Genomic DNA, 21,480 nt, shown 5'->3' with positions numbered 1-21,480 from the left:
TCTGTGTGCTTGCCCAATTGCCCCTCAATGCCAACCTAATCGCCCCCAACTGCCCCCCCACCCCCCCGCTGGCCTGGTTGCTCTCACCTGTACCCTCTCACCCCCACTGGCCTGGTCACTCCTCATGGCCCCCCTGCCAGCCTGGTTTGCCCTATGCAGTCTGCTTCAGTCTTTTGATCGTCCCTCACTAACCCCCCTGCCAGCCTGGTTGTAGGCAGCCATCTTGTGAGGGTGTGAGGGTTAATTTGCATATCACCTCTTTATTACATAGGATAATTATCTGTGTGGCTCAGATATATGTGAAAATTCAACATGTTAAGCCGAAACCGGTTTGGCTCAGTGGATAAAGCGTCGCTCTGTGGACTGAAAGGTCCCAGGTTCGATTCTGGTCAAGGGCATGTACATTGGTTGCAGGCACATCCCAGGTAGGGGGTGTGCAGGAGGCAGCTGATCGATGTTTCTCTCTCATCGACTTTTCTAGCTCTCTATCCATCTCCCTTCCTCTCTGTGGAAAATTAATAAAATATATATATTTTTTTTAAAAGAAAAGAAAATTCAATATGTTAAAAGTAAGCTCAATCATCTATGGTTTCTTCCATGTTCTTTGTCTCATATATGGCCTCACAATCTACTCAGTCATTCTAGAATCCTAGGAGTCAGTCATCCTTCCTTCATAATTCAGTCAGTTATCAAATCTGCCTATTTTTAATTTTTTTAAGTAACCTCCCTACTATTTTCCTTAGTAGCTGCACCAGTTTGCAGTTCCACCTAAATCCCCTTTTCTCTACACCCTGCCAATACTTATTTGTAGATTTATTTATGACAGCCTTGCTGACGATATTTCATTGTGTATGATCTTTTTAATGTATAACTGAATTTGGTTTGCTAATATTTTGTTGAGGATTTTTGCATCTTTTCTCACCACTAATAATGGCCTGTAATTTGGGGGGATAATACCTTTGTCTTATTTTGGAATCAAGGTAATACTAGTCTTATAAAATAAGCTTGGAGTCTTCAAGTCTCCTGACTTTTTTGGAATAGGCTGAGGAAAAAAAAGGTATTGATTATTTGAACCTTTGGTAAAATTCGCCTGTGAAGCCATCTGATCCAGAACTTTTGTTTGTTGGGACTCTTTTTAAGAATAATTTTTAATTTTTTAATTACTGTTGACATATAATATATGAGTTTCAGGCTTACAATCCAGTGATTAGACATTTATGTAACTAATGAAGTTATCATCCCAATAATTCTAGTACCCATATGACACTGTGTATAGTGATTACAATGTTATTGACTATTTTCCCTATGCTGTACTCTACATTCTCATGACTATTCTGTAACTACCAATTTGTACTTTTTAATCCCTTCACCTTTTTCACACATTTCCCAAACACCTCTCCCATCTGGCAACCATCAAAATGGTCATTACTAGAATAACTTTTTGCACAAATAACAATAGTTTTTAAGGTGTTTATGACAGTTAATCATGTCATTTCTCTTTCTGTAGTGCATCCTATGGAAATAATGTAATAGACAGGCAGACTTTTGCACAATATGCTCAGTTAATGCTTTATAACGGGTGGGGGCCGTATGGCTCGTGGGCTGGATGAGGCCTGTGAAATCATTTGGCCTGGCCCTGCCAAGTCATTAGAGGTGAGTTAATTGTTTGACCAAATATAGCAGACTAATTTATAATTTTGTATGGCCTGTGAATGATGCTATAAATATACAAATGGCTCTTGACAGAAAAGGTTCCCCATACTTGCTTTATAATCATGAGGAATAGAAACAGCCTAATAGTCACCAACTGTTTTCCCACTACACAAATTCTTAAAAGAAATTTGCTACAAAATTAAACATTTTAAAGTATATATTCAGAGCTATCTAGTAGTACACTTGCAGTGTCTCACAACCATTGTTGCTCTGTGTATTCCCAAAATATTTTCATTACCCCCAAATGATACTGTACCCACTAAGCAGTCACTCCTCACTCACCTTCCCCAGCCCCTGGCAACCACTAATATGCTTTCTGTCTCTGGGTTTGCTTATTATGGACATTTCATATCAATGGAATCATACAATGTGTGACCTTTTGTGTCTGACTTATTTCAGCATAATGTTTTCAAAGTTCATTCATAAATCAGTACTTCATTTTTATGGCTGAATAATACTGCATTGTATGGGTGTAGGACATTTTGTTAATCCATTTTTCAGTTAATGGATACTGAGTTGTTTCTACCTTTTGCCTATTGTGAATTGTGCTGCTATGAACAAGTACTTGTACTTGCTTGAATACCTGTTTTCAGCTCTTTTGGGCATATACCAAGGAGTACAATTGCTGGGTCATATGGTAATTCTATGTTTAACTTTTTGAGAAATCATTAAATTGTTTTCCACAGCTATGGCACCTTTTACCCATCAACAATGTACAAGATTTCCAATATCTCCACATCCTCACCAACTTCTGTTATTCTGTGTTATTTTAAAAATAATATAATAGCCATGAAACCTTTTAAAAATATAATTTATTATAACACATATTGGTTAATTATTTTTAAAAGTTCTGCCTACTCTATCCCACCCCAATTTTTTTTTAATTTTATTTATTTATTTATTTTTAATATATTTTATTGATTTTTTTGCCCCCCTCCCCCTTCCTCCCATACATACCCTCCCTCCCCAGAGTTTTATGTCCATTGGTTGTACTTATATGCATGTACACAAGTCCTTCGGTTGATCTATTATCTCCCCCAGATCTTCCTCCCCTCCCCACTGTAAATTTGACAGTCTGCCTGTTGCTTTACTGTCTCTATATCTGTCTCTTGGTTCATCAGTTTATAATGTTCTTTATCATCCACAAATGAGTGAGGTCATGTGGTGTTTCTCTTTCATTGACTGGCTTATTTCACTCAGCATGATGTTCCCCACCCCAATTTTTAAAAGTGGTCTAATGTGTTCTTTGGGGGCAAATTGGTTGAAATTGATTTTCAAACTTTTGGGTCTCAGGACCCCTATTATACTTTTAATATTTCTAGATGAACAAACTGCAGGGACAAATACTATAAATAGTTTATATTTGTGTGTGTTATATCTTTGGTATTTACTGTACTAGAAATTAAAAACAGAAATATGAAAAATAACTTTTCCCAAACACATATACATACAAAATAATGAAAAGGGTGAATAATTTTCTTTTACCAGAAATTTCTTCAACTTCCGCCATAATAGAAGGCTGTTGGATTCTCACATCAGATCCTCATTATCACATGTCATCCATGTAGCCTTCGGGAAACTTCCTTATGCACTTAAGAGAGAATAAGAATGAAAGAGGCAAATAATGTCTTAGATTTATTCTCTGGGACCTAGGAGATTAGAGTTGGAGAAATGTTGGTTTTATGATGTGTTTCTGGCAAAATTAGGAGTGAATTTTCACCAATTTCTCATTCCGACCTTAAGGAAGTGGTGTTGGTTGTTTATGCCCCCAAATACAAAATATTCAAGGACAGTATTATTTGGGTCAGAGATGAAGAACCTTTTTTAAGAATCAAAAATGAAAAAGAGCCCTGACCGGTTTGGCTCAGTGGATAGAGCATTGGCCTTTGGACTGAAGGGTCCCAGGTTCGATTCCAGTCAAGGGCATGTAACTTGGTGCATACACATCCCCAGTAGAAGGTGTGCAGGAGGCAGCTGATTGATGATTCTCTCTTATCAATGTTTCTGGCTCTCTATCCCTCTCTCTTCCTCTCTGTAAAATAAATAAATTAATTAATTAATTAGATATATATTTTTAAAAGCTGAAAAAGAAATTCTTTTGTATAATCACTACATTGACGTTTCTATTCTGAAGCAAAATGAACATCTGTATAAATGTCAATAATTTTAAGAAAGCATTTTTTTTCAATTAGTTAATTAATATAAATAGGACAAAAAGAAATGGTTAGAAACTTAAGATAAAACTAGGAATAAAGGTTGCATATAAAATCTATAATATTAAAACGTAATATGCTAATTAGACCGGACATCCTTCCATATGACCTTCTGGACAAAGTGGGGCTGCCAGGGCCGAGGCAAACCACCAAGGTTATGAGAGCCAAGCCCCTTCCACAAATTTTGTGCATCGGGCCTCTAGTATATTTTATATACCCTGTTTCCCCGAAAATAAGACAGTGTCTTATATTAATTTTTGCTCCCAAAGATGCGCTAGGTCTTATTTTCAGGGGATGTCTTACTTTTCCATGAAGAAGAATACGGTACACATTTATTGTTAAATGAAAATAAAGGAAATTTATTACCTGTATACAGTACGGTAGTACGGTAGTTGTCAACACAAACCAGACAAACTGTGAATCCTACAGTATCAAGAATTTACTCATTTATTCAATGACAATCATGTCACCATCTTCTGGAACATCATCATAACAATCCAATTCCTGAATTTCCTGGTGAATTTCTTGTGACTCCATTTCTTTCAGAATCAGTGGACCAAATCTCTCATGTTTAGCAATAGCACTGTCTTTAAATGAGTACTTCTTGTCAAGGTAGCCTGCTCGCAGTGCATTTGCAATGCAACTGTCAGTGATTTTCTCCCATGAATTCTTCACCCAAGTCACAACTTCTTGCAGTTTAGGTTTCACAAAGTTTCTGAGACAGAGCCTAGGGGGAGCCTTATTTTCGGGGGGGGGGATGCCTTATATTTCACTCAGAAGGAAACCTGTAAGTAGGTCTTATTTTTGGAGGATGTTTTATTTTCAGGGAAACACGGTAGTTCCATATAGGTTTTAGAAACGGGAGAAAACTATAGTGTTTTCAAATGTTCCAGTGTGGAAAAAAATTTACTGAAATGTTTTTAACTAGAGGCTGGGTGCATGAATTCATGAGCAGGTGGGGTCTGGCTGGCCTGCCCAAATTGGGGCTGATTGGCCGGGCTGGCCAGGGGGAAGGGTTTGTGGGGGAGCCAGTTGGGGGCAGGGCCTGGAGAAGACCCACTGAGCTGGAGCTAAGCATGAGCCCCAGGCTTCCCAGGGAGGATAACCTCAGCAAGGATACAGAAATCACCAGCAGGCTCTGAAAACAGGCTCTGAGCTCCCTTTGGCCAAGAGGACTCAGAGCTGGTGTCTCTGTGAGTACATTAAACACAGCCTGTCACTCGCCTTTGTCTGTTGGTCAATTCCATTGCATCGAAAACTGTGTTCCCCTTCTTTTTGGACCCTTACAACAAACACAGGCCAATTGGAAGATGCGGGCCCCAGTTGCAGAACCAGGCCCCACAATCACCCAGAATTTAGGCCTAAGATAACTGGGTAGCAACCTCCATGGACCAGAATACACTATTTTAGAGTCTTAATTTTCCCCTAAAATGTGCCTAGTGCTCCTCTTTAGCTGGGATGGACTGAATTAAGGAACCAAAGACCAAGTTTTCTTTGATGTGGGATCCACTGGTAGCAAGACCCCTCGCAGGAGGCTGCCTTCCCCACAAGCTCAGTGTGCTCTGAGCTGGTCCATTTCTGGTGGTGCTGGGTCCTGGGCTGCTGGTTGGGCAGAAGGTCCACTGGGTTCCTCTCCACTGCCTCCGTGGAATCCCAAGCAGTATCCTCCGGCCCTGTGCTCCAGGTGGCTGTTGTTAGAGCTTGGACTTTGAGAGTGAAGGAGCTGGCCTGCGCCAAGAAGGACATGCAGGTGGACAGGCCAGGCCCCCACCCTGCTTCTCAGTCTTGCTCAGGCCAAAGCCCGCGCCTGAGACTGGCACCATGTGGGGAGGGTTGCAATGGAGATGTCCTGACCTGCCAGCCTTGGTAACGATGATCTTGTGGCCCAGCTGATTGAATTTATCCCACAGAACCTTCATCTCAAGCTGCATGCTCACACTGGCCTCCTCCGCATTCTTTACTAGTACCTTGGCGGCAGCCCCCCTGCAACTGGCCCTCGGGCCCTTGGCTCGGCAGTGGCACTAGTGGCAGCCAGAGTGTCCGCCATAATGGTTGCTGGGCTTTTTTTTTTTATATAGACTAGAGGCCCAGTGCATGAAAATTCGTGCTGTGAAGGGGGTCCCTCAGCCCGGCCTATCCCTTCTCACAGTCTGGGAATCTTCAGGGGATGTCCTACTGACGGCTTCGTGGGAGGCAACTGGGCCAATCAGGGGAAGGCGCCGCCCCATCACCCCGCTGCTCCTGCTGCCACTGCCAGCCCTGCTGCCACCCCTCCTCGGCCCTTCCAGCCGCTGCGCTTTGTTCGGAAGAATGTCTGGAAGATGTCTGGTCTATCGGTCTAATTAGCATATTACTCTTTTATTAGTATAGATTATCCCATCCTTAGCAATTTTAAAGTACAGTGCCATTTTTGAAAATCTGCTTAATCACCTTTTCAAGGAAAATAATCTTGTATGTGTAATACCAGTTTACTTGTGAATTGACTTGCTAACACTTATTACATCAACTTTATCAAAGTTTATTAAACTTTTAATACTTTTTATATTTATCAACAATTAAATGATTATTCTGATGGTTGAAAATGCTAGAATTTGCATTTTATAACTTAACTAGAGGCCTGGTACATGAAATTCGTGCAGGGGGGTGTGTGTTCCTCAGCCCAGCCTATACCCTCTACAATCCGGTACCCCTTGAGAAATGTCTGACTGCCCGTTTAGGCTTGATCCCAGTTGGACATCCCTCTCAAAATCCAGGACTGCTGGCTCCCAAATGCTCACCTGCCTGCCTTCCTAATTAACCCTAACTGCTTGCCAGCCTGATCAACTCCTAACCACTCCCCTGCCAGCCTGATTGATGCCTAACTGCTCCCCTGCTAGCCTATTTGTCCCTAACTTCCCTCCCCTGCAGACCTGGTGCCTCCCAACTGCCCTCCCCTGCTGGCCATCTTGTGGTGGCCATCTTGTGTCCACATGGGGGCAGCCATTTTTGACCACATGGGGCAGCTATTGTGTGTTGGAGTGATGGTCAATCTGCATATTACTCTTTTATTAGATAGGATAGAGGCCTGGTACACAGGTGGGGAGTCAGCTGGTTTGCCCTGAATGGTGTCCGGGATCAGGTTGAAGGTTCCCTAGGGGTGTGGGGTGGCCTAAGTGAGGGGCCTGAGGTGGTTTGCAGGCCGGCCACGCCCTCTGGTGACCCAAGCAGAGACCCTGGTATCTGGGATTTATTTACCTTCTACAATTGAAACTTTGTAGCCTAAAGTGGAGCCAAGCTTTCTGCTTGCTCAGTGGCAGCCGCCATTTTTGTTTGGATTTGTTTACCTTTTATAATTGAAACTTTGTAGCTTTGAATGGAGGCTTAGGCCAGCAAGGGCAGGTGGAAAGCTTGGCTTCCTCTGTTGCCTGGGAAACCGAAGCCTCACTCCTGTTGTCTGTGGCTGTAGCATTCTTGGTTGGGTTTATTTGCATACTCGCTGCTTGACTGGTGGGTGTGGCTTTGGTTGTAGCTGAGTGATGATTAATTTGCATATTACTCTTTTATTAGATAGAATTATTGTTATTGAATAATTGTAGTTAGTATAGACAGCTTGTCTTGTTCCTACTCTTAGAGTGTATGACACTGTCATATATAGCCTTTATTAAGTTGAGGTAAGTATGTTCTACCCACTTTATTGGAAGTTTTTATCATAAATGTGAAAGAAGAGACAGAGGGCTGAAGACCAGGACTACAGGCTTTATTAGAGGAGAGGGATCCCTGCCGGGCTGCCTTGCGAAAGAAGAGAGCACACATGCAGGAGTGAAGACACTTTTTTTTAAAAAATAAATTTTTATTGTTCATATTATTACAAATGTTCCTTCCCCCCTCCCCCACCTTTGCTCTCCTTCACCAGGTTCCCACCCCACCCTCTACCCTTTCCCCACTCTCCATTGTCCTCATCCATAGGTGCACAGTTTATGTTCAGTCTCTTCCCACATCCCCCTCTCCCCCTTTCCCCAAGAATCGTCAGTTCACTCCCCCTCCATACCTCTGATTCTATTATATTCAACAGTTAATATTGTTCATCAGATTTTTTTTTTAATTTCCTTGGTTTTTAGATTCATTTGTTGACAGTTACTTATTTGTTGTTCATAATTTTTATCTTTATTTACTTTCTCTTCTGAAAGAACCCCCTTCAGCAATTCATATAATTCTGGTTTGGCGGTGATGAACTCCGTTAGCTTTTTTTTATTAGTGAAGCTCTTTATCTGACCTTCGATTCTGAGTGATAGCTTTGCTGGGTAGATTATCTTTGGCTGTAGGTTCTGACTTGATTCTTGCGATCTTCACTTCTGTTTTTAGGACTCTATAATATTTTTTATTTCAGACAATGTATTCTTTATTTCTTGTTGATCCCTTATCATTTCTTGTTGATTCCTTATTAATTCTAGTTGATCTCTTTTCATATCCTCATAGGTCTTATCAATCTTTTCTAGGAAATTCTTGAAAAACCTTATAAGCATAGATTTGAACTCTATATCCAGTCGCTTTTTGTCCTTCATTTTTTTTTGTTTGTGATCTGTTTTGTTGTCGCATTTCGCAGCTACAGATGGGGCGGAGTTTCAGGGTGGAGCCTACAGCCTTGGCTTCCATCAGCCCCGCCCTATGCGGCTCCTGTGTCTCCGGGTCCTTCAGTACTCGCTGCAAGCGCCTCTGAGAGAAAGGTGCCCTCGATTTTCGCCTGCTACCAAATAGTCGAGACTCTCCCCCAATGAGCCTGGAACTGGGGTCCAGTTCAGTTGGTAGTGGGATTGGAGGTGGCGTTCAGAGCAGACTGGAGCCCCTGTCTCCTTCCCGCCGGGGCAATCCCGCGGCACAGCCAACTGTCCCTTCTCTTCGCGCAATGTGCGTGCTGCTGGGACCTCCTTTCGCCGCTCCCCCGGGGTTCCGCCTTACAGCCCAGCTCCCTCTGTTTGAGCCTGGGTCCCCGGGGTCTGGCCTAGAACTGGGGTTCAGAGCAGTCGGAACTGGGGCCCAACACAGTCGGAGCTTTTATCTCCTTCCTGCTAGGGAACGCCAGCCAGGCACTCAGCTGCCCTCCTCTCTGGCTCCATCCTCTCCGCGCGCGACACGTGTCTCCGTACCTTAAGCTTTTACAGCTCCTCCGCGCTTCCTTCTGGTTTTCTCCTTGCTTCTCGTTGTAGAATTTCCAGTCAGTCAACTTTCCTGTAGTTCTGGGTAATGTCCATTTTATATTTTAGTTGTATTTTATTGAAATTATTGTGTGCGGCTGCAGCTAGGTGTTTACCTGGGCAGCCAGCTTGGATTCTCCCCTGAAGACACCTTTTGAGGGGAGGAATGGGAAGGGATGGCTTAGGGTACTCGGCACACGATGATTGGTGGTTTCATATAAGGCACATGATTAGGCACTTAAGTACTAAGGAATCAAGGGCTTAGGTATTTGGCAGATGTTGATTGGTGGTTCATTGTACAGTCTATATAAGGTGCCTGGTTAGGTGCTCAGGGATATCCATGCTGCAGGTGCAGGTTACTTCATACTCGGTCCATCAGTTAGGGGAAGGGAGGATCTATCAAAATGGATGTTGAATTGTATGATTTTTATCCTTTTGTGGATGAGATGAGTAACATTAATTATTTTGTGGGTGTTGAACCATCCTTGTATATCTGGTATAAATCTCGAACGTGTTATGTAATCCTTTTAATGCATTGTTGAATTTAGTTTAATAGTATTTTATTGAGAATTTTTGCCTCTATGTTCATCAGGAATATTGGCCTGTAATTCTCCTTTTTGTAGTGTCTTTGACTTTAGTGTTGGATAATGCTAACATTGTAAAGTGAGTTTAGAATCATTCCTTTCTCAGCTTTTTTTTTTAATAGTTTGAGAAGGATAAAGTATTTTTTAAAACATTTTATTATTTATTTATTTATTAAAATATATTTTATTGATTTTTTTACAGAGAGGAAGAGAGAGGGATAGAGAGTTAGAAACATCGATGAGAGAGAAACATCAACCAGCTGCCTCCTGCACACCCGCCACTGGGGATGTGCCCGCAGCCAAGGTACATGCCCTTGATCAGAATCAAACCCGGGACCTTTCAGTCCGCAGGCTGACACTCTATCCACTGAGCCAAATCGGTTTCGGCAGAGAAGGATAAAATATTAATTTTTTAAATATTTCATAGAATTTACCCATGAAGCCATCTGGGCTTCTGATTGGTGGGAGTTTTTTGTTTTTTAAATATATTTTTATTGATTTCAGAGAGGAAGGGAGAATGAGAGAAACATTAATGATGAGAGAGAATCACTGATTATTGCTTCCTGCACGCCCTCACGGGGAATTGAACCCGTATCCCTTACTTTTTATTTGTCTGGGAAACACTATCTTTCCTTCAGTTCTGAATGATATAGCATTCTAGGTTGTAGGTTCCTTTCAACTCTTTATTTCCTGCTACTTCCTTCTGGCTTATAGAGTTGCTGCTGAGAAATCAGTTGATAGCCTATGGGGTTTCCATTGTATGTGGCTTGTTCACTCTGGCTGCCTTTAAGATTAACTCTTTATCCTTAACTTTTACAATTTTGATTATAATGTGTCTTGGTATGGGCCTCCCTTGGATTCATCTTGTTTGGAACTCTGCTTCCTTGACCAGGATGTGTATTTCCTTCCTCAGATTAGGAAAGTTTTTCAGCCATTATTTCTTCAAATATACTTTCTGCCTCTTTCTGACTCTTCTCCTGGAATTGCTATAATGTAAACTTTAGACTGTTTGATATATGTTATCACAGAGGTCCCTTATACTCTAATTAAAAAACTATATTTTTTCATTTTGCTGTTTTAGGTGGGTGATTTCCACTATTCTGTCTCCCAAGTCCCTAATCTTTTCATTTATATTAACTATATTACTGTTGACTCCTTCTAATGTATTATTTATTTCAGTTATTTTGTTCTTTAATTATTCTTTGTTACATTTTCTAACTTTTTAAAAGCTCTCTGGTTCCTCTATTCTATTCTCAAGATTGTTGAGCATTCTTATGACCATTTCTTACAATTTTATAGCAGGCAAATTACTTATCTCTGTTTCATTAGTGTTTTGTTAAGTGGGGTTTTTCCCTGTTCATTCGGGGCATGCTCTCCATCTCCCCGTTTGTTTTACTTTCTGTGCTTATTCCTATGAATTAGATAAAATAGTTTTCTAAATCTTGAAAAGTAGCCTCTGTGTAGACTGCATACAGATGGTTTTGGCAGGCTGGTTGTAGTGTGTGTGTGTGTGTGTGTGTGTGTGTGTGTGTGTGTGGTGCCTCACGTGCTGCCTGACCAGGAGTGGGTTTAGGGCGGGCTGTCTGGTATGGGCCTGTATCCTATTATCTGTAGCCCGATTGGGTCTGGGCCGGGCTGCTCTGAGTGAGTGCATCACACTGTCCTACTAGCTTCACATTTCTCTGGATGGAGCAATCCCCTGTGTGCAGCAGTGCCCACTCCTACCATAACGCTTTGCTACCTTCACACTTTCTCCCAGTGGGGCAACTCCGTATGCATGAGCAGCAGCACCCCACTGTCTCTGCAGTTTCTTTGGACAGGCAGCAGGTACCACAGCATTTTGCTAGCTCTGCTCTCTCCCTGCCATACCCACTGGCTCAGTCTGGGTGGAGGGGCCCCTGGTACGAATGCTCTGTTGCCTTCCTGTTGTGTTTGAGCTAGCTCTTGGGAGAGCTGGCTGGCTGGGTACATGCCAAGGCAGCACTGCAGGCTGGCCAGAGAGCCTGGATAGAGCTCCTCCTGCTGTCCCAGGGCAAGGGAAAGCAGACAATGGCTCTCACGGCTCCTCTGTTCCTGAACGGTCCCGCAACTGCTGGAGAGCTCCTGTGTTTCCCAGCCTTCTCCATGTGGTTTCTCTATTGTTTGTTTTGCAGAAGCTGTTCAGTTGTCTTTCAGGAGGAATTGATCTAAATATAGGTGTGCATTGGATGTGTTCTTGGGAGGGGCAAGCTCAGCATCCTCCGATGCCATTTTGGATCTGCCTCTCTGCCTACATACTTTGAATGAACAAACAGGACAACTTACATTAATGGCTTTCAGTTGGGGGTGTTTTTGCTCCAGAGGACATTTGGCCATGGTTGCTAAGCACCCTGTGATGCACGGAACTGCCCCTACCACAAAGAATTAGCCCAAAATGTCAATGGTCCCACTGCTAAGAAACCCTAGCTGAAATTGAGAGAGCTGGGCCCTGGCCAAGTAGCTCAGTTGGTTAGAGTGTCGTCCTGAAATGCCAAAGTTGTGGGGTTTCATCCCTGGTCATGACACATACAAGAATCAACCAATGTGCATAAATAAGTGAACATCACATCAATGTGTCGCGTGCTCTCAAATCAGTAAATAAAAACAATTTTTTTGAGAGTGTCCTTCTGTAAATACATTAGTAGCCATCAGAAAAAGAATACTTTGTCCTACCTTTTAGAAAAGAGGCTACATAGAAATTGGCAATTTAGAGATACGGATAGGTATATTGGCATAACATTCTCAGATAATTTTTTATATTTTCAAAATAGGAAAACTCAAATATAGGGTTACTGGTTTTCTTATTTTACAGATGGGGCCAAGGATTTGGTCTTTTGGGTTCCATTTTTGGAAAGGATGGTGCATTAAATCAGCCAAACAGTGTCTTTGGACTTATATTTTATATACTACAGTTATTACTTGGTAAGTATTATACAGCAATACAAAAATAAATTTTGTTATATTCCACTTAGTACTTTGTATCTTTGCTCTGATGCATGTGTCTTTATCTTAAATAAAAGCATATATTAATGACAGAACCAATAGTTTGTTTCACTTTTTTTTTGTGTTGTGAGACTTTGTTCACTCTAATTTTGATGAAGCTAATGCTAAACTTGGTATCTGCTGGTATTTAATTTAGTCAAAGATAGTGGCATCCCATGATGTCTATAAAAACCAGTCCTATTTAGAGAAATTATTACTCCAGTCTTCCCTATAAACCTTTCTCCTTACTATTTTATATACTTATTAGCTATTTTTAAATATATGCTTTGGGAAAACATTGATGGTTAATGATATTCATAATTCCACCACCTTTACCTTACCCACTATTTTCCATTGTCTTCTGATTTATTTTTATACAAACTCTTACATTTTCTACCCTCTTAAATGTTTTGTATTGTTGACATCAGGTTTCAAAGTTTTTTATGTCTAAATAATACAGATCAATTTTTAAGTCCCGTTCCCCCCACCCCCCACCGCCTTCCCTCCCCCCCCAAACCTCCCCCTCCACACCCACACACCCACAACCTTCCTTCTTTGAATTATTTCCGTGGAATAAATTTCCAAATGTGGGATGAATGAGACAAAAACAAGATTTTTAAATGGAGTTTTAGTAGGTATTAACAAACTGCTTTTCCCTCAATTGTCAGGTTTCCCAGAAGCTCCATCATCTTCATTTTAAGAAACTATTTTCTATAAAATATCTAATATAAGTTATATATTAGTAGCTATTATTTTTATTTTACTATATTTTAACTTTATTTTCAATTTATTATTGGGATCCTGATATAGTCCATTTTCATATTTGTTACAAACATTTAACCGGTTCTTTATCCTTTTATTATGTTAGTTTTGTGAATTTTGATTGTATAAAAGTTTTCACATTTTTAAAGTTAAATTCATTTATTTTTGCCCTTGCATTTCAATTATTATTATTTCATCCTATTATCTGCCAGCTCTTCTGTGAAGTTGATTTGTTATGAGGCAAACTGTGAATCTAAAGTTTTCTCAATGTCCTAGTAAGTTTTTCAATTCCATACTTATATGTTCTGTAGAAATAGAAAAACAGGCACAAGAATATTCATTGCAGAATAGTTTAAAATAGCAAAGAATTAGAAGCAGCTTAGCAAAACATAATGGTTGAATAAATTAAGTTACATCCATACGAGAAAACAGTGTAACCATTAAAGGAGAAAATAGGTCTACATGTGAAAAGATAAAGGCATAGTTTAGTGAAAAAAGCAAATTGTGGTATATAATATAATATATATATATATGCATGTAAATGTATAAGGGTGTAGTGGTTGGGGGTCAAGGGTGAGACTCTCACTTTTTATTCCATTTATTGGTTTTGTTTGGATTTCTAAGCCCAAATTAAAATAGCCTAAGAAATGTTTTTTTTGGAGATAGAGATGGTACACATTTCTATTATATTTAATATCATTATGTATAGATATTTCAAATCATGTATTATAAGTATTTTTTTCTATTTGCATTTTATGCTTTTTTGTTTAATCCTCACCCAAGGATATTTTTCCCATTGATTTTTAAAAAGTAGAAGGGCAAGGATGGAAGGGGAGGGAGGGAAAGAGACATCGATGTAAAAGACACATTAATTTGTTGCCTCTCTCCCAATCAGGGCCTGGGAACAAACTTATAACACAGGTAAATGCCCTTGACCAGAATCAAACCTGCCACACTTCGGTGCTGGGCTGACCTCTATCCATTTAGCACCACCGGCCTTTTTAATGTCAGGGTCTTTATCATTGGAGGCACATTTGAACTCATCTAGTTTTCAGAGCACATCATCTTCTAAGTTATTTGAGATACAGTATTTTAAATTAATTTATTTATAGGTAATTCTCATGATTCAAAAGGTTTTTTTTAAATGTATAAAATTCTACACAATAAAAAGTCTGTCCCACCCTTGTTCCCTTCTGCCCACTTCCCACTGCCTCTCATCCAACTGGTAGCTTCTTGTTGCTGCTGTTAGGGGATTTCTTTAGGCATATAATACAAGAAAACACGGATACATAACCTTAATTTTCTTTTTCTTTTTTTTTTAAAAAGGACAAATGCTATACACACTGTTTTACGTACTTTTTGTTTTGCTGACTGACATATCATGGTGATCTTTCCATAGCAGAACATTAAGTCTTCATTCTTTTTCACAGCTGCAGAATATTCCATTGCTTTTTATTGTACAATCCTCTATTCAGAGTTACAGCACATTTTAATTCCACTGGAAGTTTATCCCAAACCACCATTACATTACATTACATTAGAACAAGTTTGGTACAATAGTATTTAACTAATAGCTAGTGTTTATAAAGCATTCTGAGTATTTATACCTATTAGCTCTTTTAATCTGCACAATGGTATTAGTATGTAGTCATGATTATTATCCCAGTTTTACAGGTATGGAAATAACTTGAAGTGTTAGATATTTAGTTTAGATAAGATCACCAAACTTTTAGCATAGAGCTGGAAGAAAATAATTGAGGCACCTGGCCCATGTGGTTCAGTGGTTGAGTGTTCACCCATGAACCAGGAGATCCTGGTACGATTTTCAGATAGGATATATGGCTGGATTGTGGGCTTGATCCCTAGTAGGGGACTTGCAGGAGGCAGCGCATTGATGATTCTCTCTCATCTTTTGTGTTTTTCTCTCTCTTTCCCTATCTCTGAAATAAATAAAAACATTAAAAAAGAAAATAATTGAAGCTTTGCTAACTGTGTCATAACTACTCAACTCAGCCACTAGAGTGTGAAAGCAGCAATAGGCATTACATAAATCAGTTAGTGTAGTTGGGTTCCAGTAAACCTTTATTTATTTATTTATTAAATATATTTTATTGATATTTTACAGAGAGGAAGGGAGAGAGCTAGAGAGCTAGAAATGTCGATGAGAGAGAAACATCAACCAGCTGCCTCTTGCACACCCCCTGCAAGGAAATAATTTGTTCATGTTTCAAATAACATGAACCAGTTATTTCCTTACCTGTAAAATTGGGATAATAATCATGACTACATACTAATACCATTGTGCAGATTAAAAGAGCTAATAGGTATAAATACTTAGAATGCTTTATAAACACTAACATTTAGTTAAATACTATTGTACCAAACTTGTTCTAATGTAATGTAATGGTGGTTTGGGATAAACTTCCAGTGGAATTAAAATGTGCTGTAACTCTAAATAGAGGATTATACAATACACCCCCTATTGGTGCATGCAACCAATGTACATGCCCTTGACCGGAATCGAACCTGGGACCTCTCAATCCACAGACCGACGCTCTACCACTGAGCCAAACCGGTTTCAGCCAGTAAACCTTTATTTACAAAACCAAGTGGCCCATCAGATATGCTAGTCCCTGGCATTAATAATCCAACAGCATCTTAGTCCTGAAAGCTTCCCTTATTTTATAAAAATGTTTTTATCGATTTCAGAGAGGAGAGGAGAGGGGGAGAGAGTGCGAAACATCATTGATAAGAGAGAATCACATCACCTGAGCATGTGCCCTTGACCCTTCAGTCTGCAGGCCGACACTCTATCCACTGAGCCAAACCAGCTAGGGCAAGCTTCCCTTTTTAAAAAAAAAATGCTTACCTGCCCTGACCGGTGGCATGGGCAAGTCAGGCCCCTGTGGCTAGCTGCGTTCCTCAGGCCACTTCTCTTTAACAGGCAGCATGGATTTTAGCTCCGTAACTAACTTCTTCAAACCTACCGTCACCTTTTTTTTTTCCGTTTGTTATTCTGACTCATTAGTTGTTGGGTAAGAGGGTAGTTTAATATACTGTGCTATTTCTTTAAAAATAAATGCACGTGTTTTCAGTACTGTTGGATATAGGAAATTACAAAACAATACATGTAAAGATGTCTGATGGCATCAAGAATTCAGGCAAGGTTTTGTCAGGAGGGCCGCAACCTAGCACACATAACTGCCTTTTTTCTTGATCTGGTTTGACCCACATGTGGTCAACTGGCCAAATGTGGTTTCCTTATCCTCCAGGGTGAGCTCTTTCTGCATGATTTTGTTTGTTTGTTTGTTTGTTTGTAATATATTTTATTGATTTTTCACAGAGAGGAAGGGAGAGAGATAGCTAGAAACGTCGATGAGAGAGAAACATCGACCCGCTGCCTCTTGCACACTCTTTCTGCATCTTTTATTTTTTTCCTTCTTCAGCATGCTGGTGTAATCATCTCCCATTATGGATTTTTTACAAATTTGGTTTAAACATGAGAAAGCAAATTTTATTTCCCACATATGAGGAGCCTGTCGTGAGAAGGCCAGGGAAAATGTGTACTTCTTGGAAGAAAAGGTTGTGGTCCTAAGGTTACTTTACTCATTAAGAAAGGTGGCACTATAGTTTCACACATCGTCTTCATTGCATGTGATTGCAAGATTGCATATTTTCTTTGGTGCCATAACGAAGGCTAGTTTATGAAATAAGTGACGTCATCTAGAACAGCAGTCACCAACCAGCCGTCTGCTGGTGGTCCGTGAGCTTCAAAAGGTTGGCAACCGCTGGAAGATCAATATTTTCAACAGTAGCAAATCACAAAAGGCTACCTTTTAACTCAGAAACTTCCCATCGTCGAGGTCTGACTGAGCCAAGTGTCTCTTTCTCTTGCAGGCATGACAGCAAGTGCAGTTGCAGCTTTAATCCTCATGACATCCTCCATCGTGTCTGTAGTAGGGTCTTTGTACCTGGCCTACATTCTGTACTTTGTGCTGAAGGAGTTTTGCATCATCTGTGCTATCACATACATGCTGAACTTCATTCTTCTTATCATCAACTACAAACGACTAGTTTACTTGAACGAGGCCTGGAAACGGCAGCTGCAGCCCAAGCAGGACTGACGGCCTGATGAACTTACCTTCAAGTCCCTTCTCCATTAAGTTAATTTCGCAGCATTTTTTTATTCTTCACAACAGACACTTTCCCTAAGAATCTTAAACTGATTTTTTAAAATCTTGTAAATTAGAAGGGTATTTTTTGTGTCAATCTTCATTTTAAATATGGATACAAAAAAAAAAGCATACGCCGAGCCAATCAAAGACAAGCTTTAACTTTACTTTGAAGATGTTTCTGAAATAATTAAATGTAGCCCTCCGTTGTAAAGTGAGCAACCATTGCTAATAACTCTCCAATGTGTATAAATTCAATTTCAGGTATAACAAATGTGATCATGACATGAAAATATTTTAGAATAGATACTGTATTAAGTATTGCCATGTTTACAATATGTAATATGTTTTTAGCCAATGGATTTAAACATGTAGATTCAACTAGAATTCATTTCTGTGACATTTGTAAATAAAGGTAGAAATATTGGATCCATCCCTGCAGAACTTGCTGTACAGTTGAGCTGAAGTGTAGCAATGAAGAACTGTCAGCTCAACACTGACTGAAGAAAAAGTGAAAATAGTTCAGTGCATACAGAGTCTTGTGAAAAGTACTGACAGCCGTGGGTCCAGCATTGACAGCAAAAATAGGGTAGTTGGTTCCCTTTCATCTCCTTCCTCCCCAAGGAAGAAACTCTTTGGACATTCAAGTCAAACTTGTGTCTAGTCATAAAACTGGATCAGTTCTACCTTACAGAGTGAGTCATGTGACCAAACCATCAAGTCCAAAGCCTTCAGGACACTAAAGATGGGGAAATGGGTACATTTCTTTGGAGAAAAGCTGGAAATATATGAATTTTAAGGTAAAGTCTCCTAAAACAGTTGGATTTTATTTAGATACTTTTCCTTAACATTGGTGCCAACCCAACAGTATTATGGCTTTGAAATAATCAGTATAAGCCCATTCACTCCAGAGTAGGATTGCTCTTGGATAGCTCTCTGTTTCCTGTTTCTTTCTGCACTAACTAATCGGATTTTTAACTTAATGGTTTTAGAGTAAAATATTGGCTATGTAAACTTTAGGGATGATAACGCTGCTCAGTTAGCTTAATCGGGAGTATTTTAGGTAGAAATACCTGACGGTGAAATACTAATGTTGTCACTACTCTTTCTATAACTATACAAGTGCAGAATTTTTTAAAGTGGTTTGAATTAACCCAAATAAAATTGTGACAGTATGCTTCTAAGGTTAACATATCAAAATGTTAAAAGTGCCTTCTGTCTTAAATCTCAAACCAAATATTTTCTGTTGAACTTGGGCAGAAGTGTCCTTCCTTCCTTTCTTGGCATGAAGTAGATAACTTGCATTCTATATAAAGGTTCTGTATGATCATTTTATTCCTTAGATTGAGAAGTAGTAGCAACAATTTTGCTTTCAATTTGATTAATCATTATATTAAAAATAGACCGGTAATTTAAGTGCATATTTGCCTTTTTGAAGGAGAGGACAGGCTCTGCTCTGTAAACCTATGTGTAGCGTCAGCAACTGTTTCCAACTAACCGTCATAATTGATGCAATGTATTATTCTGGTCCAAGGCAGGTATAAAATCTGAATTGTAATGAACTATTGAGTTTAAACCAGTTTTATAAAAAGAGCTTAATTCAGATTTCATCCAGGCTGATGTTTTCCCATGAATGTGAATATTTCAATGCCTGTTTTATTATGTATGTATTATTCTTATTTCTATAGTTAAAGAACTCTAGAAAGCATTGATTAGATGCCCCGTGTGGATGGAGAAGCGAATCCTGATATTGAAGTGAACTGTACAATGAGGTCACGTCGCAGTGCTTCCAGTTCGAGCCGTTCACTGCTTCTCGTTTCCCAGCTACGGTGGCAATGGCTCAGCGGTTAAGACTTCTGTGGTACATACAACACTGGTCGTGCTAAAGTTCCTCGTGTCCCAATTTAAAATGTGGTGTGTTTTTTTCCTCATCATATTTTGTATCAGTCGGCAGAGTTTAGTTAAAGCTTGTCTTGATGTCCTCTTGGAAATATTTGTCTTCAACTCAGAGAGAAAATGTAAAAATGTTTAGCCAGACCCTTCAAGTTTTTCCTTTATTTTCCTACGCCTGGGGGGAAACACCACTGTTTCAGTTGTCTTAAAAAATGGCCACATTCCTATGACCCAGAACTACTAATCACCTTTTTCCCACTGAGCAGTGAACATGTGCTGCCTTCACTGCAGCTCGTAATGCCGACGACACAGTAAGCAACAGGGCCTACTGGGTGCTATTGGTACTTGTGCCCCAGAAGAGTGTGGGCTCCCTCCACAAGCTCTGCGGCACCCCGGAACAGGGGGAAGAAAGACACCATGTTTTAAAATCCCAGTATTGTTAGGACTATGGTAAAATTACTAGCCACTGACATTGAAGAACAGATTAGGGGGAAAACTGAATTTCTGGTTTTGGCAGTAATTCCATGCTTCTTGAATTTTGAAATGATTTGTATTATAAATGAAGTCTCTTATTAACTTGACAGTCACATAATTTGAAGAAATAAGAGAAGTTGTGGCTAAATGATAGGGAAGCTAGGTGGTTTGGAGAACCTCATTTGGTATTTCATTACAGCTAGTTGCTGTCAGTAAGGATACACTAAGTGAAATTACTCAGGTTTAACTAGCTGTGTGCCAGGAATTACTTTTACTTGATGTATGTGGCCTCTTCTTAAACCCATTACTTTTAAAGAGGTGAAAGCAGTGACTATTTGCTTTCTAAGCGACAAAGATCTTTTGGTACAAGAGATCTCTGGATCAACAAGATAGGATAGAGGACCAAGACTATAGTGAAATTAAAATGATTTGTTGCCTTTAGTCTGCTTATATTTCCTTTTAAGACTATCAGCAAAAGTGCAAGGTTACCTTCAACAATTACTTTGTAACTAAGATTGGTATCTCTGCCTGACTCCAGGGAATGCTGACAGATCGTGAAAATCAGTATTAAACAGATGCCAACAAGAAACCCACTACCTTTTTTGGTAACCTATTTGGGAAGAAGCACCTAATATGCAAACACTGGAAAAATCTCTTGCTGCTCAGACATATTAGGCAGCACTTAGGGCTCATTATGAGAACTGACCTTCAACAAAACAAAAGGGATTAGTGTGGTGGGAGCCCAGGCCAATTGGTTAAACATGTTTTTAACAAATTATCCCAGAAAAGATGAAATGTTTTCTTATAAAACTATTAAGCATGGCCGAAGTATGAGGTATAGTATGATCTGTATAGTATGCCCCATCAAAAATATTACTAGTGCTTTAAACTCCAGAGTACATTCTTTTAAAATGGAGTTCACTGGACAGATATCCCCTTTAATATTAGATAGGAATATTCTTTATCAGAGATTTAGGACACAGTTTTGTTAACTGGTAAAAAAAAAAAAAAAAATGTAAATATGTAAGAATGTTTATTTGTTGCACATAACTTTTTTGGTATAAAATAAATGTAGAAGTTACCTGTGGAAGTTGTGCTGCCATCATTCTTTTACTGCAGTATTACAGGTCAAAAAGAAGCGGAACGAATCCACTCATAAACTGTTCTTAAAGTAACCTCATAACTGGAACCTCACATCTACAGGTATACCAAGTTGGTTTTTTTCCTCTTAAATCATATATAACTTATAGAATACACAAGCAGGATTCTCAGAGATTCTAGTTCCTGGGATTTCTGTAGGTTTATAATTTATGTGGTTAAGCATGAAAAAGGTGTTACAGCCACGTGGTAGTAGTTCTTACTTTACCAAGTAAATGGCTCTTTCCCAGATACCATGGCCTCTCCTGGCGAGTGGTACCCTGACTCATTGGCAAGTTCCAGAAGCACAAAGAATGTAGGAACCAACTGTTTTTCCACTGCTCTATTTTAGCTCACCTTG

At 39.7% G+C, this 21,480-nt stretch overlaps 1 protein-coding gene across 4 annotated transcripts in view; it reads left to right on the top strand.

The window, feature by feature from the left end:
- VKORC1L1 (vitamin K epoxide reductase complex subunit 1 like 1) overlaps window positions 1–21,072 on the top strand; it is a 56,907-nt gene extending 35,835 nt beyond the window's left edge. Inside the window, exons 2-4 of one of the 4 annotated variants that reach the window (XR_014794772.1) lie at window positions 12,512–12,621; window positions 17,341–18,415; window positions 19,304–21,072. Coding sequence is in view for 2 of the 4 variants with exons in the window: in XM_084880745.1 (XP_084736871.1) it covers window positions 12,512–12,621; window positions 17,341–17,567 (337 nt within the window). In the remaining 2 variants the exon portion in view is untranslated. Of the gene's footprint in view, window positions 1–12,511; window positions 12,622–17,340 lie in introns of all 4 variants that reach the window. The other 3 variants (XR_014794771.1, XM_084880745.1, XM_084880746.1) reach the window with 3 other exon arrangements.
- The last annotated feature ends 408 nt before the right edge of the window (window positions 21,073–21,480 follow it).

The sequence above is a fragment of the Pipistrellus hanaki genome (genome assembly GCF_964339955.1).
Source record: "Pipistrellus hanaki genome assembly, chromosome: 4".
NCBI lineage: Eukaryota > Metazoa > Chordata > Mammalia > Chiroptera > Vespertilionidae > Pipistrellus > Pipistrellus hanaki.
The sequence above is the reverse complement of the archived record's forward strand: the minus strand, read 5'-3'. Positions and strand labels throughout refer to the sequence as shown.